Here is a 22781-nt window from a genome sequence, read left to right as displayed (position 1 = left end):
GGGGGATTCTACAGTATCTAACCTCAAAATTTGCTGATTACACTCCCATTAATGGTAAAGTTTATATCACTCGCTATTATCAGTATTGTGTGAACAGAAGTTACAAAGTAATAGATGTTTGAGGAGAACCGACGAGAATAATAACGATGTAATGGAACTGAACGTAACCGTTTATTGATTGATAATAAGGCATATATATATCTATGCTACACGGAATCGGGTACGGGTACGTGGAAGCGAAACGTTTGAAAACGCGGAAGCGTGTTTTTTAAATTTTTTAAGAAGCGAGTTCGTTTTGGAAACATAAAAATAAAAAATATATATCAATTATAAAAATATATATAATAACAAATTTTTAGTTTAAGTAACTCAAAATCTCAAATAACTTAAATAACTTGGTGTTCAACATTCAAAATAATACAAATATAATGAGAGATCTATGTATCGACAAGAGAGAAGGAGGGTCGGCGACTTGGTGGGAGGTCAAAAATATGTCGAAATAAGTCATTTGACTCGATGAATGTAAGTCTAGTCCTTCATTTAAAAAATAGAAATAAAAACATAAAAAAAACCTTTACTTTTTTGGAAACTCGCATTTCCACAGCGTTTCCAAAACACATTTTTCTGGAAACACGTTTCCGTTGTGTTTCCGGAGTGGTTCCGCTTCAGAAGCAGGAAACACGGGTGAAGGCACGTTTCCGTACTTCCTAGCTATATATAGGCATTACATAACCACAAACTCGTAGGATTCGGAGTTCTAATCTATTACAGAAATGCGAATCTATCTCTAACATGAAACCTAAAAAGGCTAAGACACACACAATGGTAGAATAATAATTCTCCCGGAACACTCCCCCTTGTGTCGCATGCCTAGGTTGCATAGTGCACACATCGTTGCCTCGGTAAAAACCTTGTCAAGCAAAATAAAAACCTCCTGGGTAAAAATAAAAGTTTGATCGAAGGGAAAAAGAGCATAACATACCATCTACATTTGATAGCATCATGTGAGGTAGACTCCTCCTGAAGTCTTCGTAACAACTTCTCTTGATTAGTGTCATAATCATGGAGTACAAAGAACAACGTATACAACGTTCATTACATGCTTCTCAAAAGTAGTCTTGGGCTGATGATTAATCATTAATCTCGCCACACATCCTTAGATCATACATGTTATACATAGCCAAATTTAGATCTTAGGAAACAAGATTGCATAACAACTCAAAGCAAGAGTTTACAATGAAAATCAGATTCTCGAGTAGAATGACTTTTAATCACTTAAATAGCCATAACTTTTTCGTCAAAATAAGTATCAGTGAACTGTAAAATGTTCTGAAAAGTAGACACATGTGGCTTTCAAATGACATAAAGTTCACAATCTAATTTGATTGGAGCCATTCACAGTGCTCTGTCGAAGTTGATTGACTTCCAAATTTCTGGACATAACTGTCCTATTTTTCTAAAACGGCCATAACTAACTCAATATGATAGATATGAACAAATAGTTAGTGTCCTTGGAAAGTAGACGCATAACCTTTCCAACGGTACCAATTTCACCATATTTCATCGAGTGAGCTGTTCTGTAGGTCTCGTTGAAGTTGACCTTCGAAACTTGACATATTCTTATTTGTCACATTCAATGTGTCTTTCACAAAGGAATAGGGGAATAGACCAATGAATGACTGATTTTGGTCCGATACAGAATCATACGTATCCTCTATGCTACCAGTGTCAACATTAACACTAACGCGTACGCTAGTGTGTATGAGCTGCTGGCGGCATTGGTGTGGGAGGAATGTATTGATTCGCTAAATATAGAACTAAACTCATGTCAATGGAACAATGCAAGTCCAATGACGATGCATAGGCACATAGTTGATCACATCATAATGAAAGCAATAGTGTCCCAACAACACTAACATATTTGAATCTATAGCTCATTGAGTCTCTTCATCATCTATACTTAGACGAAATTGAGAATCAAGAATTATCTTTCATATGAACACATATGGATATCAGTTCTTGCAACCGATTGTACTACGTTCTCTCAAACATCGCAATCTAATTACATAAGTTCTCCCTGGTCTAGAGGCATTTATAGTCCCTCCGGCACTCTCATATCTGCGTCAATATCCCTTTACATATATGCTATGACTCTTATCATATGCTGCAAATCAATTTTCATGGAAACTACTACTGATTAAGTAGCGGAAAGCAATATGTCCATAACGAGAGAATATAACTCATCGTAGTCAATACTAGGATAATGAGAGAATCTTTGCGCCATAAGTCCTGCAAATATTGCATGACTTCATCTTTCTCATTACGCTGACGAACAACGACTAACATAACAAGTATAGTTCAGCTTGTATTGATTCTTTTCACTTCGGTCAAGTTGCTCATCGTTGATATTTTACAACGGAATAAGAGCATAAGCGAATACATCATCAATCATGGGAGATCAATCCATTAACATACGCGCACGCTTATACGATCAATTTGAGAGATTTCTAGTCTTCTCTAACATCAATAAAGAGTCTGTAGCGTCCCACATAAACTTAGTTGATACATATGTTTAGAGAATATCTCTTGATGATGGACGAAATATTTGTGCCTACGCACCTCGCTTCTTTCTGGTTTTTGATTCCAAAGAATAATGCCCCCCCCCCCTCATCTAGGTAGGAGCCAAGACAAAAGTTATGGCCCTTACTAGTCCATCTTTGTGTTTGCCGCCCTTGTTTTGTGGTGCAATACCACGGACGCCGACAACACCACAGCGTACAATGGTGCTATTGTCGGCTTCCTTCCCAATGTCAGGGATGGTGCCAACAGTACTAGTACCAAGTCATATGAAATTCTACCATATTCTGAGAGTTCCAACCTTACCGGCACATCACAGCATTTATGTGCGATCTCGTCACTTTCGCAATATCGGTAAAGTCAATGAGCATCAAATCTTTGACTTTCTAGAGGTTGATAATGCGTTGCACTTATTGCTTACTCAGAGCAGTGTTGGATCTTAATGAGACATAGTGCCAGACCACGTCAATTCCTAGCGCTAAAACCGGAAGGGGAGCATTCCATATCTCCCCCCTAACGACCGGAAGTATGTCTCATCAAAGTGATCGTCTTCTAATATCGCAGGATAGATATTCACGATTGTAGATTGGAAATAGCTGACAAGTGTTGGTGATTCATAAATCATAACCAACCAAAATACTTAATCGTTTCAAGTAGACCCATTGAGATTACTACAATAGAGGCACATAAACAACTTAACCAAATAGGCGTTAGTGAAAAGAACGTTGGGACCGTGTCCAGTGACCATCTAGTATGCACTAAACGCTTGACAAGTTGTGGGTCTGAAACGAATAAGTGTCGCTGCATACAACATCATTACATATCCTCATGCAAAAATCGACAGGTTATACCATAACCAAGTCTGAGCTCTGCTAGATCGTGCAGTGAATAAACATGAGAAATAATATGTTCAACGACGATCCCAGTAGACATGCAAAACGAAATCATCAAAGTCGTAGAGGTGAACTCTCCAACGGTATCCAATCAAATAGATTTGAGAGGATGGGAAGGGTGGTGAGCCCTTAGGATGATCATCATAGCTAAAACTTTAGCAAACGCAGCGTTCAATGTGGAAAGCAAAGCAACGTATGACCAACGCGTCGATGCTCTTAACCTATACTATAAAAATACCGAAAAATGTATGCATTCATTTGGATAGGGAAATATGCCGGAAAAATGACGAGAAACGATGAAAAAATCGCCGGAAAACTCGTCGGAAACCAGCGACACCGATTGTCGGAAAACTGGTCAGCGGCAGCCGGACCTGCATGTCCAATAGGGGACGCCGGCAGGAACCGGATGGTGGCGCCGGAAACGCCGGCAAGTGACCAGAAGGTGGCTAAAACGCCAGTAAAACACCGGAAAACGTTCCTAAAATGCCAGAACAGTAACCGGAAAAAATGACTTTAATTTTGACGTTCTGAGGTCCGTTTTTCAAAGTTTAAAGTTCCAAATTCACAATGTAGTGCTATTGGGGTCCTATGTAACCCAAAAGGCGGCCAATTTAAAAACCACGTGAGTTGCAAACGTTGACCATTTATGCTAGGTTTAAAGCAAATAAAATTTTCACGAGTTCATCTTGTAAACAAAAAATAAGAGAAAGTTTTTTGAATATGCCAATATTTAATACAACACAACCAAGCTTCATATTCTAATAGACGACTTAAGCTAAAGTCGAGGAAGAAACATGGCAATGCCAACGTCGTACTTGAAAAATAGTAAGCAGAAAACTTAGTCAAAATAGATTGACAAATCAAAAGTCCGTAGCAACAAAATCTTGCATATCGGATCGGGCGAAGTCTTAGCCTGAGGCTCAAAAATTTACTTACTTAAGAATGGAAGAATGTTACGTTTCTATCTCCAAAATTTCCCCAATAAATAGATACAGGTGCCAAAAATGACATGTGTTTCTTGGATGTGAAACATGCATCAAGGTCAACCCTGGTAATACAACGTTATAGACGTTTATTGAATCACTTTAAGTGCGTCCCATAAAATTTGTTATTTTTGGGATCTTTTGTCAGCATATAGTGCTGCATCAGGGTAATGAATTTCAACTCAAATAAATGAGTATGTAGACCTTGAGATTATCGTTTATAGACATGAGTTTAAGAAAATTCAAACATTCAAATAACAGTTGTGATGGCGACACATCCATAAGAAACGAGGGTTGTATTGGTTTTGAATAATCGAAACTATTCAAGTATGTAACAGGAATTAGAAGGATTGTGATGTATATGGTCACAAAATAATCGATGCATATCGACGATTCTCATGATCGCACCCAAAATAGCGGTGCACTCAGTCGACCACACAAAATCTATTTCTTCATTTTAAATAATAACGTAACTCTCCCAGGACCGTCACACGAAAAATGTCGACCAAGAGGGGAATCACATCCCTCTTTGGTCTCATCGGCGTTATAAGAAAGGCCGAAAAATAGACATGAAGAAGGCTAATAGCACCCGATAGTTTATATATATATATATATATATATATATATATGTTCAAAAACAGTAACTTTAAGAAAAACATACTTGTTGGTCTCCCAAATAGACCGCATATAATTAAATTGCTCTGCAAATCAATCGTCATGCAGGATTCTGCTTGATGAATTCATTTTCGATCGTCGTATGGATGACATAGAAATCTCTTAAGGATACGATCGAAACAATATGCAAATTGCAAAAACAACGTCCACCTCTAATGTATGTGTCATCACTGTGATACGACAGCCGATCATTTTTCCTATACGACCACGTGAAACTTAGTTAGTAACTATACATGCAAATAAAAGATGAAATAATCAAATAGGAAAAGAAAAGGAGAAAAGAAATAGATTGTAAAGCCCAATGGTCAATTGGGCTCGGCAGGCCGTAGGCCCAAAAGGAACTGCTGGGCTCAGTCGGGTATGGGAACCGGGACATGGGTCGGATCCTGCAAATCCGGGTCGTCAGTCCGCGTTGGAGATGGCTAGGAGCGCGGCGACGATCGTGGTTGACAAATCGGCGACGTCAACGATTAAAAGTAGGTGAACAGATTGAACAGACACATATATCAAGCTGGATGAATTGAACGGACTGGCGTCGGAGATCCGAAGAGGAGGCCAGGTCGGAGAGGAAAGTAGCTAGGGTGCCCATAACAAATTATTGGGTGCCCATAGCAATTTGCGATTTGGAAGAAAATTGTTTCTTGTTCGACTACTATCCGTCGGTAACTAGTCCAATTTTCGGCGATGCACAAGAAAAAGAGATTGCCGGAATAAGAAATTTCAGGGTTAGGATTATATTTTTCTGGTGGTGGCCTCGTCGCTCAGACACTTTAGAACAAAGTGCATGATAATGTGTTAAAGGAGGAACGAAACAATAATAATAACGACGTAATGGAACATAACGTAACCGTTTATTGATTGATACTAGGGCATATATATAGGTATTACGTAACCACAATCCCGTAGGATTCGGTGTCCTAATATATTACAGAGATGTGAATCTATATCTAACATGAAACCTAATAAGGCTAAGACACACACAAGGGTAGAATAGTAATTATCCCGAAATAATAGATTAATTTTTCAAATAACTATCATTTTTATATTTTTTATTTAGTAATTGCTATTTTAGTCATGTTGATCAGAATTATTGTAAATTATTATAATATTTTAGGGTCATTTCGGTAAAATATTTCTGTTTTGGTTAGCAAACCCTATTTTGGTTATAAGAGTATATAGTTTATGTCCCTCGCATAATTTTTGTCACGTCCCTGTCCCACTGGTCTGCAGTCCCGAGGGGCGCGACTTGATGTTACAGTGCAGAATGTAGTAAAAATAAAAACAATTTCTTTCTAGTCTCTATCTAGGCTCGTCTAATCTCTTCCCAACTCGACAAATATATACTTATCTGTAAAAGAGTGTATAAAATTGGTGGGTGAGCAAAACCACACGCTCAGTGAGTAGATCATGTAATATGACAGTGAAGTAGTATCATTTTTAACACACGCTACAAAATAGTTTGTATATCGTATACACATCGATCAGATCAATTCATCATATCACATCCTCTCTTCTTATTAGTTATCCTTCAATTTAGTGATCCCCATGGGTCACCTAATGTCATCTTGCCCTATACCTCAGTGTGACACATCCTTACTTTGGCATAACTCAATTTAGTTCACATGTTCAATTACTAGTCAAACAATAGATCCACACCATATTACGTATAATCTAACGCAGTTCATAAATTGACATGTTTCACTTTAAAATAGATATATATTTCGTAAATATATTCAAAACATATTTTTTGACTATTTTAAAAGCGCATAAGAATATTTGAAACACATTACATAAACCACTCATCTCGAGAATACGAATTGTCATCCAGACCGTAAACCGAACCTCCTAGAACGAGTCTTCTAGAAACAACAGTTGGATCTAGCTCAAACCTCTAGGATAGAAAGACCACGCCTATACGAATTCGTAACCTTTTACGGATTACAAATTGGAGTTAGTGATCAAAAGATATGATCTGTGTAACTTTCGTCGCAAAACTAATAAAATAATAATAAAATTAGAGAGAGGATGATCCTATTTATAGGTTTCCATCTTGACACGTGGCCGCCAATGATTAGCCTCATTGTGCCATGTATCAACACCGCAAAAGCGCACACCCACGACTTAACAAGTGTCCCATGTGACCCACCAAAAAATGGCACATGGGTGAGGCTGAAAAGATTAGCAAGTAAGCTATGTCTTTGGACCAATGGGGCAGCGCCACATGGAAAATAGAAGAAATAAACCAAACTTCGGAAAATCGCTAAAAATAGCTCAGGACTTTGAAAAAATCACCGAACAATACGGCGAACTCATGACAACATCTACTTTCTTTTTCTCAAAAGAAAAATTAAATTTGGCCTACTTTAAAAATTGGGATATTATAATTTTAAAAAAAATGTATTTCTATAATGCTACCCTAATTCTCCTTGATCCTTAATCACCATTTGCATCCTCATATCTTCTTTGTTCAGGTATATCTTCGGGTGTTGTTACTGGGACCTTCACATTTGCTTACTAGACCTCTCATGCTCTCTACACCTCTATTTTATTTTTAAATATAAAAATTTGCTCACTAGACCTCCATTTAATTTACTTAAATAATATTTTTATTGACTTATATTTCAATTAGTTACTCATTACATCTCATACTCACTGGACCTTTATTTCATTTATTTTCTTTTTGTATCTAATCATTCATTCCGAACTCCACATGTTTTTTATAAAAATCTCTTTTTTATTAATATTTCTTACATATAATGTTGTTAAACCTGTATTCTTTGCTCAACTGTAAATAAGATTTTACAAGATATCAATTTTAGACTAATTTATTTAAATAAGTAATCATTCGAACAACCAATTATAATTAATAAAATACATCAACTCCAGTTAATTATTATTACAAGAGACAATGAAAAATCATTCTCAACATCACGAGAGATATATTCTAATCGCCATTACTTACTCAATTTTCAAGTAAAGAAAATTAGGAAAAATGAAATATTACAATTGGGAGAAGAGTGAGGGAGGTACGTATATGATGTTGAGAATTGGGAATTGAGAGGTAGAAGATGGTGTTGTCTTCATGTCTTTCATATCTTCATCAATTCACGTTAAACCTAAACCTTGTTTGACAGGGTTCGTAAACAATGATATTTTAATTCTTATTAAATAATTATTATGAAAAGAAAATAATTAAATGCTTTTATTTTTATCGAATTTAATGTCTAAAATTATATTTTTATAAGAGCTGTTGTAGGAGAATTACTTTCTGTAATCTTCCGGTGTATCTTGTCCTAATTAATATATGTTAGTCTAGGTAATGAAGGATATATAATTCCTAAATCTACATGATAATATATGTAATGCCTATATATAATGCCTCTTTATCAATGAATAATGATGATGTTTCTCCCTATTCAGATACGTATTACATTCTTCTGTAACACGTTATCAGCACACGACCTCAAAGCCTACTTGAGTTCACATAGAGACATAAAGTTAGCCTCATGTGTGGCGAATGGAAGTGTATTATTATGTGAAATTCGTGAGAGTTTTAAAGAAATCCATGGATTTCAAAAGTCTAGATGTATTCAATACAAACATTTGAATTATCCATACAAGTTTAGGTGTATTCAATTAGGATTTGAAAAGTCATTATAAAATCTATAAGAGTCTGGAAGTATTCAATCAAGTCTTTTCAAAATGAATAGAAGTTTGAGTATTCAAATATCATTCATACTTATGGAATTATAAACTCATGGAAGCTCATGGATTTTATAGTGTAAAATACACACACCAGACTCTAAAAATTGTCTAGCCTCTAGACCAAAGATTTTCATATACATTTCCATGGACTTTCTCATTTCTTTCAAAGATCGATGTTCATCCTCCATCATTTTTCTTTATTTTCGTTTTGTCTTTTCTTTACCAATTATTTTTTCTACAACCCAATATGGTTATTCACCCTTTGACTATTTTCTTCTTCTTTTTGTTATGGTCTTACCTTGTATCTATATACTTACTAAAACCTTATTCTCAATTGTGGACACATGTCCAATGCTATCAATAAAAACAATGACGATGAAATAAGTACATAAGAAAAAAAGGTTAAATTTGAAGGGTTTCTCTTACTCTCTTATAAATAGTTGAGATTCTCTAATTTCTTTGTAATAGACACAACTAATAAATTTGTTTAGAATAGATATAATACCCGAAAACCATAGCAAAAGTTTATTATACTAATTAAATTTAGAAATTTATATACTTATCGATTTTTTTAAAAGGAAGTCGGTTTCGACCGACATATGAAAATAGATAAAAATGAAAGGACTGGCATATGAAGGGGATACCTCGGCTCGGCTTCTCTCTCTCTCTCTCTCTCTCTCTCTCTCTCTCTCTCTCTCTCTCTCTCTCTCCATACAATTTATCGTCGAGCACTGCCGCGATGGACGACGTCGTTATCTGTGGGAACCAATCTACAAGACCATGCCCAAAAACTCTCTTCTCCTCCTCTATAAAACTGCTCCCCGATTTCAGTGTTTGGTGTGTTTGGAATTATTTTTCTTGATTTATTTTAGTCGGGATCTCACAATAAAAATTGTTTTGTAGAAAATTTTATTAGCATGCATTAAGTCCCCGTTTAATAGCACTCACAAGGCGTTAGAGAACCAAGCCAACATAGGTGATTAAGGCGCACTCGAGAGTGAAGCAAATTATCACGGAACTGTGGACAGTGAAACAACAAAACCGTAAGCTTGTAATTAATAGACATGGTATGTATATTAATTAGTTATCATACCTTATTTTCTTAACTAATAAAAAAGAAAGTATTATTTTTTATGAGTAATAAAAAATCAGTATAAGTCGTTCAATATGAATTCTGTGGATTTCATGAATCAATAAAAATCTATAGAAATAAGTCAAAAGTATGTGTTTGAAGTCAGTGATTTTAACAATTCTATGAAAATATGTGAACTTTTTAAGGAGTCTGTGAACTTTCTAAAAAATTTGTCAATTAAAATAAGTCCACACAAATCCAAATACAATACTCTCCAAAAATTAGAGATTTATATTTTCATCGTGTTTATTATACTATTTCTATTCCAACCTATAAAGGCTAATTTCTTTTTAAATTGTAGGTAATTTCCTTATAAATGAGTTTTAATATCTTACAAAAATTTATTCAATTTCAAATTAGTTTGGAAAGGAAAAAAAAATTAATGTACATTTCTGCCAACCAAATGGGGCCTTAGACACACTATCCAAGCTATCCTATGCCTTACAAAGTTACAATCCTTGCTACTCATAGGCATCACCTCGAGGCATCAGGCATTCCATGAAGCTCCTCCAACATAATCTGAGATTACGGTCACCCTTAAGGCCTTAATACAGTAGACGTCTCTTCTCAAAAAAATTAATACAGTTAAACATCGGAGGAAGAATTGAAGAAGTACGAGACCGGGTCGCATTGGGGAATGCTTAGCAGAAACTCACAAGCAACATTACCCCATACAAGCATCACCCACTGAGCTCAACTTTGTTCACAATCAACTTACTACAACGAAATCAAGGCGGCGGGTAGAGTTATGGGTGCTGGAATCGCGTTGACTGAATCTGGATAAACTTCGGCTTTATTTTCCGGTTGGCATCCGCCCCTATCCTGACCTCATTTTCCAGGTTTGATGAACTATCAATTAGCAGACTTCTTGGTCTTCTTAGTTTTATTTTTTTGGTACAGGAGTAGTTTTAGTTTGATTTCATGGATAGTGTCTTGCTGCTGGCGACCAGCTTAGTATTAATAACAAAGAAATCTGAAAGACAAAATTCATTTAGGACCTAAATTTTTAACCTAGTTGATCTAGTTGTGTTAACGAATTTATGGTGCAAGCCAAGATGAGTAGAATATATAAAACATTAAATCACTCGAGATAACTCTCTCAAAATCTCCGAGAACACTGAATCTAGAACTTAATTGTCTCAGGAACAGTTGATCCATCATCTGAAAACTTTAACGAACCCAAAAAGGAAAGAAATTACTCTAGTTCCATACAAGCTTCAACACTGATGATACTAGCAAAATCTCCTTAATCCCAACCAGTGGCAACTACAGAAGCACCACCCTCAACGGCAGCAGCTGGTGGAGGGGCTGCAGCATCCCAGCCTTCTTGTCCTGCATCCAAGAACATGAACAAAAATGCATCAGTATAAGCAGAAAATGCATCACAATCCCACTGTAGTCAACTAATTCAACATAAGGTGATGATGCTAGCATGAACTTCAGACATAAAAATAAATAAAATCAAGAGGACCTTCAGTCCATCCAGCAGCAGGTGCTGGAATAGCAACAGCTGGGGCCGCCGCATCTGCAGACCATGAAGCATCAGCAATTTGGGCAGGCCATTGATCGCCGCCAAGAGCGGCAGAATAATCTGCAATGTACTCTGGAGCTTGGACTGCATCTTCCTCCTCTTGTGGCTTGGCCTCCTCAGGTTCTCTGTAGAAGAACAAATCAACCTGCAAATTGAAATTGTGTCAACAGAAATATATGAATTGCCAATCATGTGAACGGACTAGTTTCTTCAAACAATGTGATCATCTATACATCAACTTTCTCAACTAGTGGCAGAGGCTTACCATGACATCCCATTTATGGCCTGGCCTAAGGGAACCACGCATCTGCAGAACCATTCTTGCTAGCAACCAGAAAAGGCATCCAATACTGTGTTTACCCTTGTTGTTGGCTGGAATGCCAATGTCAACATACCGCATGGGGGAGTCAGTATCACAGAAGGCAATAGTCGGGATATTCCCAAGAGCAGCTTCCTTAATTGGCTGCAAACACATTTAAGACTATTAGCATGCAATCACAATTCCAAACAGCATGTAGGGAAGAGAACACTATTCATATACTCCTACCAAATATCACAGCTTTAATATCATGACCGCCTCAAAATGAAGCAACACAAGAGAACAAAAACCACTACTAATAAAGGAGCATCCCCATCACCTGGTGATCAGTCCTTGGGTCAGTCAAAATGAGAAGGCGGGGCTCATTGAAAGAAGTCTGGAGCTGATTGGTAAATGTACCAGGAGTATGCCTTCCAGCAATGGCATTAACACCAGTGTGCTGAGCAAATTTCAAGACAGCCCTCTGTCCGTAAGGCCGTGCAGACTGCACAATGATGTCCTTCGGGTTCTCAATAGCAACAATAACCCTCGCAGCAAGCTGGAGCTTTTCCCATGTCTTCCCAAGGTTGATAATGTAAATACCTGAGAATCACCACAGCAACAACCAATTAAACAACAACGCCACCCAAAACTCTCTTGACTCTCTGACTAAAACTAAAGCAAATCACACCACAGGAATACCACTCTATCACCACCAAAGATACCGTCAACTACAGTTACAATGTCAGATATACATAAAACAGAGCCAAATCCTACGCATTATACCCGCCACACCCAATCATCATTGCAGTAAAAGGCCGATTACCAATGTGTATATAGTAGCATAGAGCTGAGCTTGGTAAAAAACCCAACCACATTCACAAATTACTTGCTTAATCTCTAGTTAACTGAATCAAAGCAGTGTTCAAGTTTCAATTACGAGATGTAACTATTCGATTCGAACCACAATTTAGAGATAAAAACAAACACTACCAAAGCCACACTGTACTCGTAGATCTACCAAAACCCTAAAACTGAAAGTACAACACAGCAGTCGGAACACCTTAAAAATCGAGACCTCGATACAAGAACAGATGAGACACCTAGAAATAACAACACAGAAATCGAAGGAAGAAAACAATACCGTCGTTGCGGCGCTTGAAGACGTATCTCTCCATCTGGAAGTCGCAGTTCTTGGTTCCGAGGTGGACCTCGGCCGCCAACATCATCTGGATGTCAGCCTCCTTCTGGGAGAGCTGACGTGGAGGAGCGGCAGTGGTCGTCGCCATGGTGGTGGTGGTGAGAGAAGAGGGACTGATAAGCTCTGGCTAGAGCTCCGCCTCCGGGGATTAGTTGGAGTGAAGAAGAGAGGGAAAGGAGAGTTTACAGAGGAGCGGCTGGAGAGTGTAACTTCGAGGCGTGAGTCCTTTTATACGGGTCTGCGATGGAAAACCTAGGGTTTTTCAAAGAGAAGGTTTTTTTTTCTTTTCTTTTATTGTCATCATTCACATTTCCCATTTCTTAAAAAAAATGTATTTTTTATTTTCTCAATGTATTTTAGTTGTAGCAACTATATATATATATATATGTAGTGCCCTTAAAGTACGAACGTCTTTTGTTTTTGCCACGATCAACCGCTGCCGACGACTCTTCTCTTGTTGAGTGGAGGGTAAGCCTCAATCCTGAGCTTTTGATCACCGGTGAAGTCGCTAGCTATCGGTTTGCGGCAACCTTGATCCATACTTGAAGTTTTAGGTGAGATCTCGGGCTAAAACTTTAAGGAGATTGAGGTGGCCTTCATCTTCATGGAGGTGCAACCCATGAAGCATATGCTATGTGATCGCCCAGATATACACCATCGAAGACACTTGAGGGTTGAAAACGCAGAGACATCCGTACTTATTTGGCACTGCGGACGTCTGTTTTATAATGGGTCTTTTATATATTGATGTGCATATCAAATTGGGTCTTCTGCTTATTTGAAAGATTTTTTTTGTTAATTTTAATGAGAAATTACACATTAAAGTTGCTGGTTACTTTAACTAAATCCACGTAGTATGGGTCAACATGTAGGAATACTTATGAGGATAAGTATTGTTCATTTCTTTAGTTTATGCACATTACAATAAAAATAAAAATAATGATCTCTCTTTCGGGGGAGAAAAAAACCCTAAGCATGTAGCTTTCATCCTTCAATGGCGGCGGGAGGTCTGCAAAGCATCTGGCCTTGGGCTCAAATAATAGTCATAATACCCAGAGACACCGAGTTCTCCTATTCTGATGGATTCCATCATTTGGGGGATCTTTGTCCAAGTTCTTTGGAGAAGTGGTCAGTGATGATGATGACTTTCTGATTGGGCTGAGTTTTATAGGCTCGAGCGACATTGGATTGTGGAGCCAATGACTCCGAAGACAATGGTGTCGACAGGTTTTGAGGCGTTGATGGTCCTCGAATCCGATTTAGATCAGCTTCTTGGATCTAAGATGTTGTCGTTAGTAGATGAATCAGATGAAGGCCATTCATTCACCGGAGCAGAGAGCTTCACGCTAGGTTTCGATTCAGATCTAGCTTCAAATCTAGAGTTGGGTTTGGGCGTGGGACTCAGGTAGCTCTTGGGCCTAAGACCAAACCCAAATTTTTCTACTGGAATCTACGCCAATTTTGGTGGTTTTGGCTACATTTTTGTTTTATTAATTATTGGTTGTCAGTACCACAATTATGGTACTTGTTTGCAAAGGATTGTCTACCAATATGGCCATGTTTGGCAATGCCCATGGTCAGCTTCGATCCTTTAGGTGCAAGATTATCCCCAATTCTACGTACGATTGACTTGTGTCTTCTTGTGCATAGGATCCGCTTGGCTAATCATATCAACGACTACTCACTTAACTCTTTGGTTCCAATCCGTAATGTATTTATTTTTCATTTATATTTTAGAAACAATTGTTATATATTTTCAGTTTATGTTTTGTAGTTTAGTGATGCATCTTTGCATCATATTTTTGTAACTTTATATTAAATTAAGGGTTGACATTTTCGATTCATCATATTTTTGTAAATTTATATTAAATTAAGGGTTGACATTTTTGATTCATAAAAGTTCTTTTGTTTATGAGGATGAGATAACATCATAGAGAAATTTTATAAAAGTTATGCAAGGTGCGTGTGAATTGTATAAATGGGTGAGCGCGCAAATTTCAGTACCCATCATCAAAATGTCAAAGTTTTTGTATACAACGTTATAAAAAGGTCAAAATTTTACCTTTTTATGACTATTTTAATCTATTTTCTTCTTTATTTTTTTATTTCTTCTTTTTCTTCTAATTTTGACCATAACTTGGCTGTCTGGCTAGTTGGGCAACCACACCGGTTCTTAAACTAAAAAGGAAAACACTTGCAAAGATCTCCTCAATTGCACGAATCTGTCATCACCCATGCATATATTCAGTATTACAGAGTTTTGAGAATATCATATAGGGTGTGACTATTGCCACCGTACATATTTCTTTGTTCACCCTACATTCTTTTGTTCACCCACCATACATTTTATTAATTTCATGTTTACTTTTTGCTTACCCATTTGAAGTACCCTAAATACCCCTTTCTATTAATACTTTTGTTCACTTACTATGTTTATAAATCTCATTTCTAAGCAATTCCTCATCAATGCTTGGCATCAATGAAAACCAAAATCCTTATGGCAAGGTTGCAGGAAATTGGAAAATTTTATCGGCAGGCTTTAAGGCTCAAAAACAATTTAATTAGTACTATTTGAGAAGAAACAAAACTCAAAGCTATCACGTTTATCAAAACAATGAAACCCAACCTTGCCCACTTTTAAGAATCAAGAACTGGTAGCACACAAAAGAGTGAATTTTATTGTTGAGACAATAATACTGCTATCTATTGGCATGGGCAATTGAATGGAATCAGAGTTATGGTAGAAGAAAGAAAATTTCAAATTACAACGCTAATTTCTCCTCCAGTCAATAATTGCCATGCATGTTTAGTATGAAAGAACTTTAGTGTACTATCCAATTTTTAGATATGTCATTTATACATGGCCTTTAAAGTTGATTTTACTGATCCTTTTTTACTTAGTGGCCGCGGAAGAATCATACAGAATGCAGAGATGTGCGGAAAAGATGATGAACAAATGCTGATTACCCTTTACAGTTCATAGAACCACATCTTCACTTTGCCTTACACTGATTTCATAATAATTACAATACTTGATGTCACCATCCATGGATCGATCTTACCCTAATTGAAATGATAAAGCATGCAAATCAATGGTTTTAGAATGCACGTTGTATTAAATTAAAGAAAGGAAGCCAAAGAACAAGTCATGGATCGTTTATTATATCAACTTTGCATGCGTGTATCAATGAGAAGAATGTTCCAAAAACTGAAACTGAAAATAACGTCTGATTCTTCATTGTTGAATGTCCATGCTCTTTTCCGATCTGCATGTTCTCACCACCTGATATATATATAGCAAATGATCAAGGGTAAAGAGGTAGAAGACAATACCATAATATATGTACATTTAGAAAGATGAATTGGTTTTGCTATTTTTGGCTAATGTAGAAGGGAAGTACTAGTAGCCCTTGTTAATTCGTAGAAATTAAACTTGAAAGAGGTCAAAAATCTATTGTTATATGTAGTAAAGAAAGAAACAGAAAAAAGTAAACGTACTGGAACGATTCTCTGCAGCTGCTCGAACGGTGTAAAGTTAAACATAAACCGGGGGTGACGTGGTGAGCGACCAAAGAAGCCAGAGGTGTGCACAGGCTATCTTTGCTACCTCGCTACCAGCTGCAGCATGGCTATAAAGTCCCATGCCATTTCCCTAAAACTAATCACTACCCAATTCAATTCACTGCACTTACTTTAATCACTCACACAATCTTCTCCAGACCTCTCTCTCTCTCTCTCTCTCTCTCTCTCTCTCTCTGGGTGCGCAGATATCAGATATATATATATATATATATAGCCTCGATCGGATAGCTAGATCGATATACTGATGGGTGGTAGTTGTCTTAATGCTTTGCGTGGGCTGAAGCCATTGATGCTGATGCTGGTGGTTCAGTTTTCATCCGTTGGAGTCAACTTGTTGTACAAACTGGCTGCTAATGATGGAATGGACATCAGGCTTATTATTGCCTATCGCTTCAGTTTTGCCACTGTTTTCCTTTCTCCTATTGCTTTCTTCGTTGAAAGGTAACACATAACAAGTCATTCTTTCATTCACTGCACGCATCTTATCTCTACGTTCTAGTTAATCCGACCGCAATTCCATTGCCCTCCGAAGCCGATATGCATAGCTCAGAAATGCATGCCAGACGGTGTTTAACCTTTACTCTTTTCCAAAAGAAATACGAATGCAACAGGGATACCTCTTCTTTATTTCAGTGCATGTCATGATATATATGATGTCATATACTATTTGATTAAGTCAATTCAGATTATTCTTATTTTGGGTTTTCACACGTACAATATTTGATCGGTTTCAAACCATTCTAGCAAAATAACAATATGACTTTACTCTGAAAGTCTCTCGGAAAAGGACGGACAGAGAGCATTGCTTTACCAATTTTTTGCGGAAATGAATTATTACTGATTTATTTATCGGTTAATTAATATCAATTTGAGGCGTTAATTAAGATCAATTAATCTGCTTTTACATGCAGAAAGAGCAGGCCAAAACTCACTCCGATGGTACTCCTCCAAGCTTTTTTGTCTGGGTTGTTTGGGTAAGCACACAGCGCGCATGTATGTTTGTGTTCACTTGTGCGTGTTTCTGTATAAGAAGTAAGAACATGCACATACACATATGTACGTATTGTTTTTCTTTCGACTATTCTTGATCAAATTTTCAGGAACTAAAGCAAGAACATGGATCATAATCGATATCAAAATAATCGGGGTATGTATACATGTACTGACGTACACGCACGTACACATATACTGAGAGAGACAGTTAGACAGAGAGAGAGAGAGAGAGAGAGAGAGAGAGAGAGAGAGAGAGAGTATACTCGTGCATGTATGCTTACACTTGGAGCTCCTTTGGAACTCGCAGCTGCCAACTATATCTGTATATGTTGATAATATCTATGAATACCTTTTACATGACTATCATGTTGTGTATCACTTCTAGGCTATGCTGCTTTAATTTGCGTGGCCATGCCAGTCATAGTTGTGAACACTAAAATTAAATCTATGCAGCCTGCATGTCAGGAAGTTAGCTAGCAGGCTTAATGACTCTCTTTGTATGTGACTCTAAATTGTTGTCAACTACAACTGAATTTTTCACGAGTGTCAATATATATTATTGATGCAGGGGATCATTGTCGCAAAATCTGTACATTGCAAGTTTAACGTTAACGTCGCCAACATTTGCTTCTGCCATAACTCAACTCGTCCCGGCCATAACTTTCGTTTTGGCCGTCTCCTTTGGGTAAGTAGTGAATCACATCCCAAAACTAGTCCTAATTAGTTGACATTTGATGATGTCATATTAGCTCCATCTTCACCAAAACCCATATATTTTTCTGCATTTTTGCTCTTCTATTATTCGATAATCAGCCTTGGTAATTTGAAAAATGCATGCTTAGGTTGGAGAGATTGAACTTAAGGAGCGTAGGAGGGAAGGCAAAGGTGTTGGGGACATTCTTGGGAATAAGTGGAGCGATGCTTATGACCTTTTACAAAGGGGTGGAAATCCACTTATGGAACACCCATATTAACCTGCTTCTGCATAGTAGTCACCAGCAACAACCGCACTTAAGTATGGAGGCAGCAGCTTCCCACGAGTATGCTCATCGAGTTCTGGGTTGTCTTCTGGCTCTCGCCTGCTCCTTTGGCTATGCTTTGTGGCTAATAATTCAGGTCATCCATGACTTCACACACAATTTTGTTATTTTAACAATAATGAAATATATTCCACATTCATTTAGCTAATTATTTCCACTTTCTACACTATGTAGGCTAAGATGGGTGAGAAATACCCTAGTTATTATTCAAGCGCAGCTCTAATGTCATTTATGGGAGCAATCCAGTCCCTTGGTTTTGCCTTCTGCGTTGACAGGGACTGGAACAACTGGAAGTTGGGTTGGAATATTAGACTTCTAACAGTCCTATACCTGGTACGTACGTACGTGACTCGATCTCAGAATTTACCTTTATTTATCGGTTGCAATATAACAGTGATATTTTTCTTTCTTCTGCTCATGATTCAGCATTTAAAATTTCACTCGTGTTTTAGGGTATTGTGGGTACTGCAGTAAGTCTCACATGTACTACACTTTGCATAAGCATGAGAGGCCCTTTGTATGCGTCAGTTTTCGGGCCTCTGGTTCTTGTTTTTGTTGCCCTCGTCGGCTCCTTGTTGTTGGACGAGAAGCTGCACCTCGGCAGGTTCATTTCGTTAAATCTCTAATCAAACTACTTTGAACAGAACTCTGTATGCAAGAAATACACACTCAATTTTAAACATTCTTTTTGTTAATAAATTTGAAATAACATGCAGTGTGCTAGGAGCGGTGTTAATCATTGGAGGCATATACGCTGTCCTGTGGGGAAAGAGCAAAGACATAAAGAAGATGAATCAATCGGTGCCAACAACAAGCCTTGAGGAGGAATCTACAAGATCTGTAGTTGAAATTGTCTCAATATAATGCCTCCGGATAATAACAAAGGCAATCACAACATGAATGAGACGGTCATGATAGACAACACGATCGATCGTATAGAAATCTCGCTAGCTAGGTAGAAACATATGGAGAATTGAAAATTGGACGGTAAAACCACTATGAGAGAATAGACCTACGATGGAATACTTCAATGGGGATCAAGTTTATTTGAAACAAACTAAATTTAATGTCTTCTGGTGACTGGTTTAATTAAAAGAAAATGTTTTAACTGAAACAATAGAATGAATTCGAGAAAAATAATTGTGATTTTATTGATAGCATAGAGCCTTATATATAGGCATTACAACAAAGATACTGATGAATCATGGAATAGCTAACATTCTTTATCTAACTAGGCTATACTAATTAGGACAAAATACAGTATGAATATGAGATGATTCTCCTACAACACTCCTCATTGTATCGCGATCCTAATGTGACATAGTGCAATACTGTTGCCTCGGTAAAAGCCTTCCCAAACAAAACAAAAACCTTTTGGGTAAAATTAAAAGCTTTGGTCAAAGGAGAAAAAGAGCACAACGCACTAACTACAAATGATCAATGCATGTGATGTAGACTCTCCCTGATGTCTACAAAACCGCTCCCCTTGATCTTTAACTCAATCTTGGAGCTCTGATAGACGACGCAAGCCAATGCGTTTCACATGCTTCACAAATGTAGATTTTGGAAGAGACTTAGTGAACAAATCTGCCACATTATCCTCAGAACAAATCTGATTAACTTGGATATTTAACATCTCTTGTTGTTGCTGATTATAAAAGAACTTTGGCGAAATATGCTTTGTGTTATCACCCTTAATGTAACCTAGTTTAATCTGCTCAAAGCAAGCATCATTATCTTCGTAAAGACATGTAGGTTCAATTGTAGTAGAATTTAATCCACTAGCCTATCGAATATGAGTAATGATTGCTCGAAACCAAATACACTATTTGACTGCTTCATGCAATGCTATAATCTCATAATGATTTGAGGAAGCAACAACAAGGGTTTGCTTGGTTGATCTCCAAGAAATCGCCGTATTCCCCATGGTAAAAACATAACCAGTTTGGGAACGTCCTTTGTGTGGATCCGAAAGGTATCCAGCATCAGCAAATCCTACCAACTCATCACTAGAAGTTGTAGGAAAGTAGGAATTGCCATTCAAATGCTGAGAAGCAGCACCGACAGCAACACAGGCGGCGGTGGCAACATGGCCGTGTCCAGCTTTCCGGGAGAGCATGGCGGCGAAATTGTGTCGATCATCACCATCAATTCTTGCCGGAATAACACTTTTCTTATCATAATACTGATAATACAACCCCATATCAATGGAACCTTTCAAGTACCTAAAAATGTTGTTGATACCGGTCCAATGACGCATAGTTGGTGCAGAACTAAACCTTGCCAACAAGTTAACTGAGAATGCAATGTCTGGACGAGTACATTGAGCTAGGTAAAGTAAAGCTCCTATAGCACTCAAATATGGATATTCAGGACCAAGTATCTCTTCATCGTCATCTTTCGGACGAAATGGATTTTTCTTGGTATCTAGACTTCTTACGACCATGGGAGTACTAGAAGGGTGCATAAATTTGTCCATACAGAACTGCCTGAGCATCTTTTGGACGTATGCAGACTGGGGTACAAGGATTCCACCAACTTTATGCTCAATTTCCAAACCTAAGCAAAACCGAGTCTTTCCCATGTCTTTCATCTCAAATTCTGCTTTCAAGTAGCTTATCGTCTCACCAATCTCATTAAGAGATCCGATTATGTTCATGTCATCGACATAGATAGTTACTATAGCAAAACCAGAACTATTGCGTTTGATAAACACGCTAGGGCACAATTTATCGTTCTTATATCCCTTCCCAATCAAGTATTCGCTCAAACGTGTATACCACATTCTTCCGGACTGTTTAAGTCCATAAAGTGAGCGTTATAACCTAATGGCATAGACATTGGGTAGCTTACTTGACTTGGGTACTTGAAGTCCATTAGAAACCTTCATGTATATCTCAGTATCTAGATCCCCATAAAGATACACGGTCACAACATTAACAGTTGCATGTCTAGCTTTTCAGATATCATTAGTCTTATCAGATATCGAAAGGTAATGATATCCATAACCGGAGAACATGTTTCCTCATGGTCAACATCAGGACACTGAGACAATCCTTGAGCAACGAGTCACATTTTATACCGCAGGACTTCGCCTTTCTCATTCAGCTTGCGAATAAAGACCCATTTATGTTCAACATGCTTAACATTTGGCGGTACTTCAACGACCGGACTGAAACATGCCTTTTATTCATAGAGTCTAGTTCTGTCTGGATTGATTCCTTCCATTTCGGCCAATGTGCTATTCATTGACATTCTTCAACCGAGCACGGTTCCATGTCGTCGTCGTCGATGATTTCCCGAGCGACGGAATAAGCAAACACATCATCTATCCACATGGAATTCATATCCATGACTTCTAGAGCATTTAACTCAGTTAATGAGATTTCTTTGTTCTCTGATATCAACAATGAGTTCGAAGCGTTCCTCAGATCATCAAGTGTTGATTCATGAACATAGTTATAATCAGAGATAATCTTGAAGCTCGGGTTCTCCGAGTCTATGATGAGTGGATCAGTTTGTGCCTTGACTTTAGCTCGTTTTCTTGGCTGTGAGTCAGTGGAACCTTTCGGCCTCCCCCTCTTCTTGGGAGGAGCTGTGACCGTCGCCGTGCCTCCACCTAGGGTAGGCTCGGCCGAGCCTTTCCCCGGTACGGCAACATCTTGCCCGAAATTCAGGACTTCTAACCTTGCAGGACAGTTTGTAGCATGTATACTTGATCTCATCACTTTTGCAATATCCGTAAAGGTGTCAGACATCGAATCTGCCACCTTATGTAACTGCAAAATACGTTGCACTTCAATCTCAGGATGACATGTGCGGGGATCCCAATGAGACATACTGTGCGTATTCCACGTCAATTCTCGACGTTTATCTTGAACATATATATGTTCATGTCTCCTCTTAAATGCGGGAAGTGTGTCTCATCAAAGTGACAATCTGCAAATCTAGTAGTAAAGAGATCTCATGTCTGAGGGTCAATGTAGCAGCAGATAATCGTTGGAGAGTTATATCCAACATAAATTGACATTCCCCTCTGTGGACCCATTTTCTTACGCAGTGGAGGCGTAATAGGCACATAAATCACGCAACCAAACGTGCGTAAATGTGAAATGTCAGGCTCATATCCAGTTACCAACTGGTACGCACTAACAGGTTGTTTGGCGGTGGG

General features: G+C 37.8%; 2 protein-coding genes across 2 annotated transcripts in view; one reads left to right on the top strand and one right to left on the bottom strand.

The window, feature by feature from the left end:
* Window positions 1-11023: 11023 nt before the first annotated feature.
* The window catches only part of LOC126795268 (40S ribosomal protein Sa-2-like), an 83086-nt gene continuing 71328 nt past the window's right edge, over window positions 11024-22781 (bottom strand). The window contains exons 2-6 of the mRNA XM_050522112.1: window positions 12939-13096; window positions 12135-12397; window positions 11762-11959; window positions 11437-11641; window positions 11024-11297 (exon numbers count right to left, since the gene is read on the bottom strand). Coding sequence (XP_050378069.1) covers window positions 11212-11297; window positions 11437-11641; window positions 11762-11959; window positions 12135-12397; window positions 12939-13083 — 897 coding nt within the window. The 5' untranslated portion in view covers window positions 13084-13096 and the 3' untranslated portion in view covers window positions 11024-11211. The remainder of the gene's footprint in view (window positions 11298-11436; window positions 11642-11761; window positions 11960-12134; window positions 12398-12938; window positions 13097-22781) is intronic.
* LOC126795267 (WAT1-related protein At1g68170-like) lies at window positions 16822-19474 on the top strand. Its single transcript, XM_050522111.1, has 7 exons — window positions 16822-17018; window positions 17489-17551; window positions 18139-18255; window positions 18413-18686; window positions 18785-18943; window positions 19063-19214; window positions 19327-19474. Exons 1-7 carry the CDS (start codon window positions 16822-16824, stop codon window positions 19472-19474), a joined length of 1110 nt encoding a protein of 369 aa, XP_050378068.1.

Source organism: Argentina anserina, chromosome 5 (assembly GCF_933775445.1).
Source record: "Argentina anserina chromosome 5, drPotAnse1.1, whole genome shotgun sequence".
NCBI classification, from domain to species: Eukaryota; Viridiplantae; Streptophyta; class Magnoliopsida; order Rosales; family Rosaceae; genus Argentina; species Argentina anserina.
Note: the sequence above shows the minus strand (reverse complement) of the source record. Positions and strands in the feature narration are given on the sequence as shown.

Coding starts and splice junctions, on each gene's coding strand:
- LOC126795267 (XM_050522111.1), top strand. CDS start 16,822: ATGGGTGGTAGTTGTCTTAATGCTTTGCGTGGGCTGAAGCCATTGATG. Junction 17,019..17,488: donor ATTGCTTTCTTCGTTGAAAG/GTAACACATAAC, acceptor TTTTACATGCAG/AAAGAGCAGGCCAAAACTCA. Junction 18,256..18,412: donor GTTTTGGCCGTCTCCTTTGG/GTAAGTAGTGAA, acceptor ATGCATGCTTAG/GTTGGAGAGATTGAACTTAA.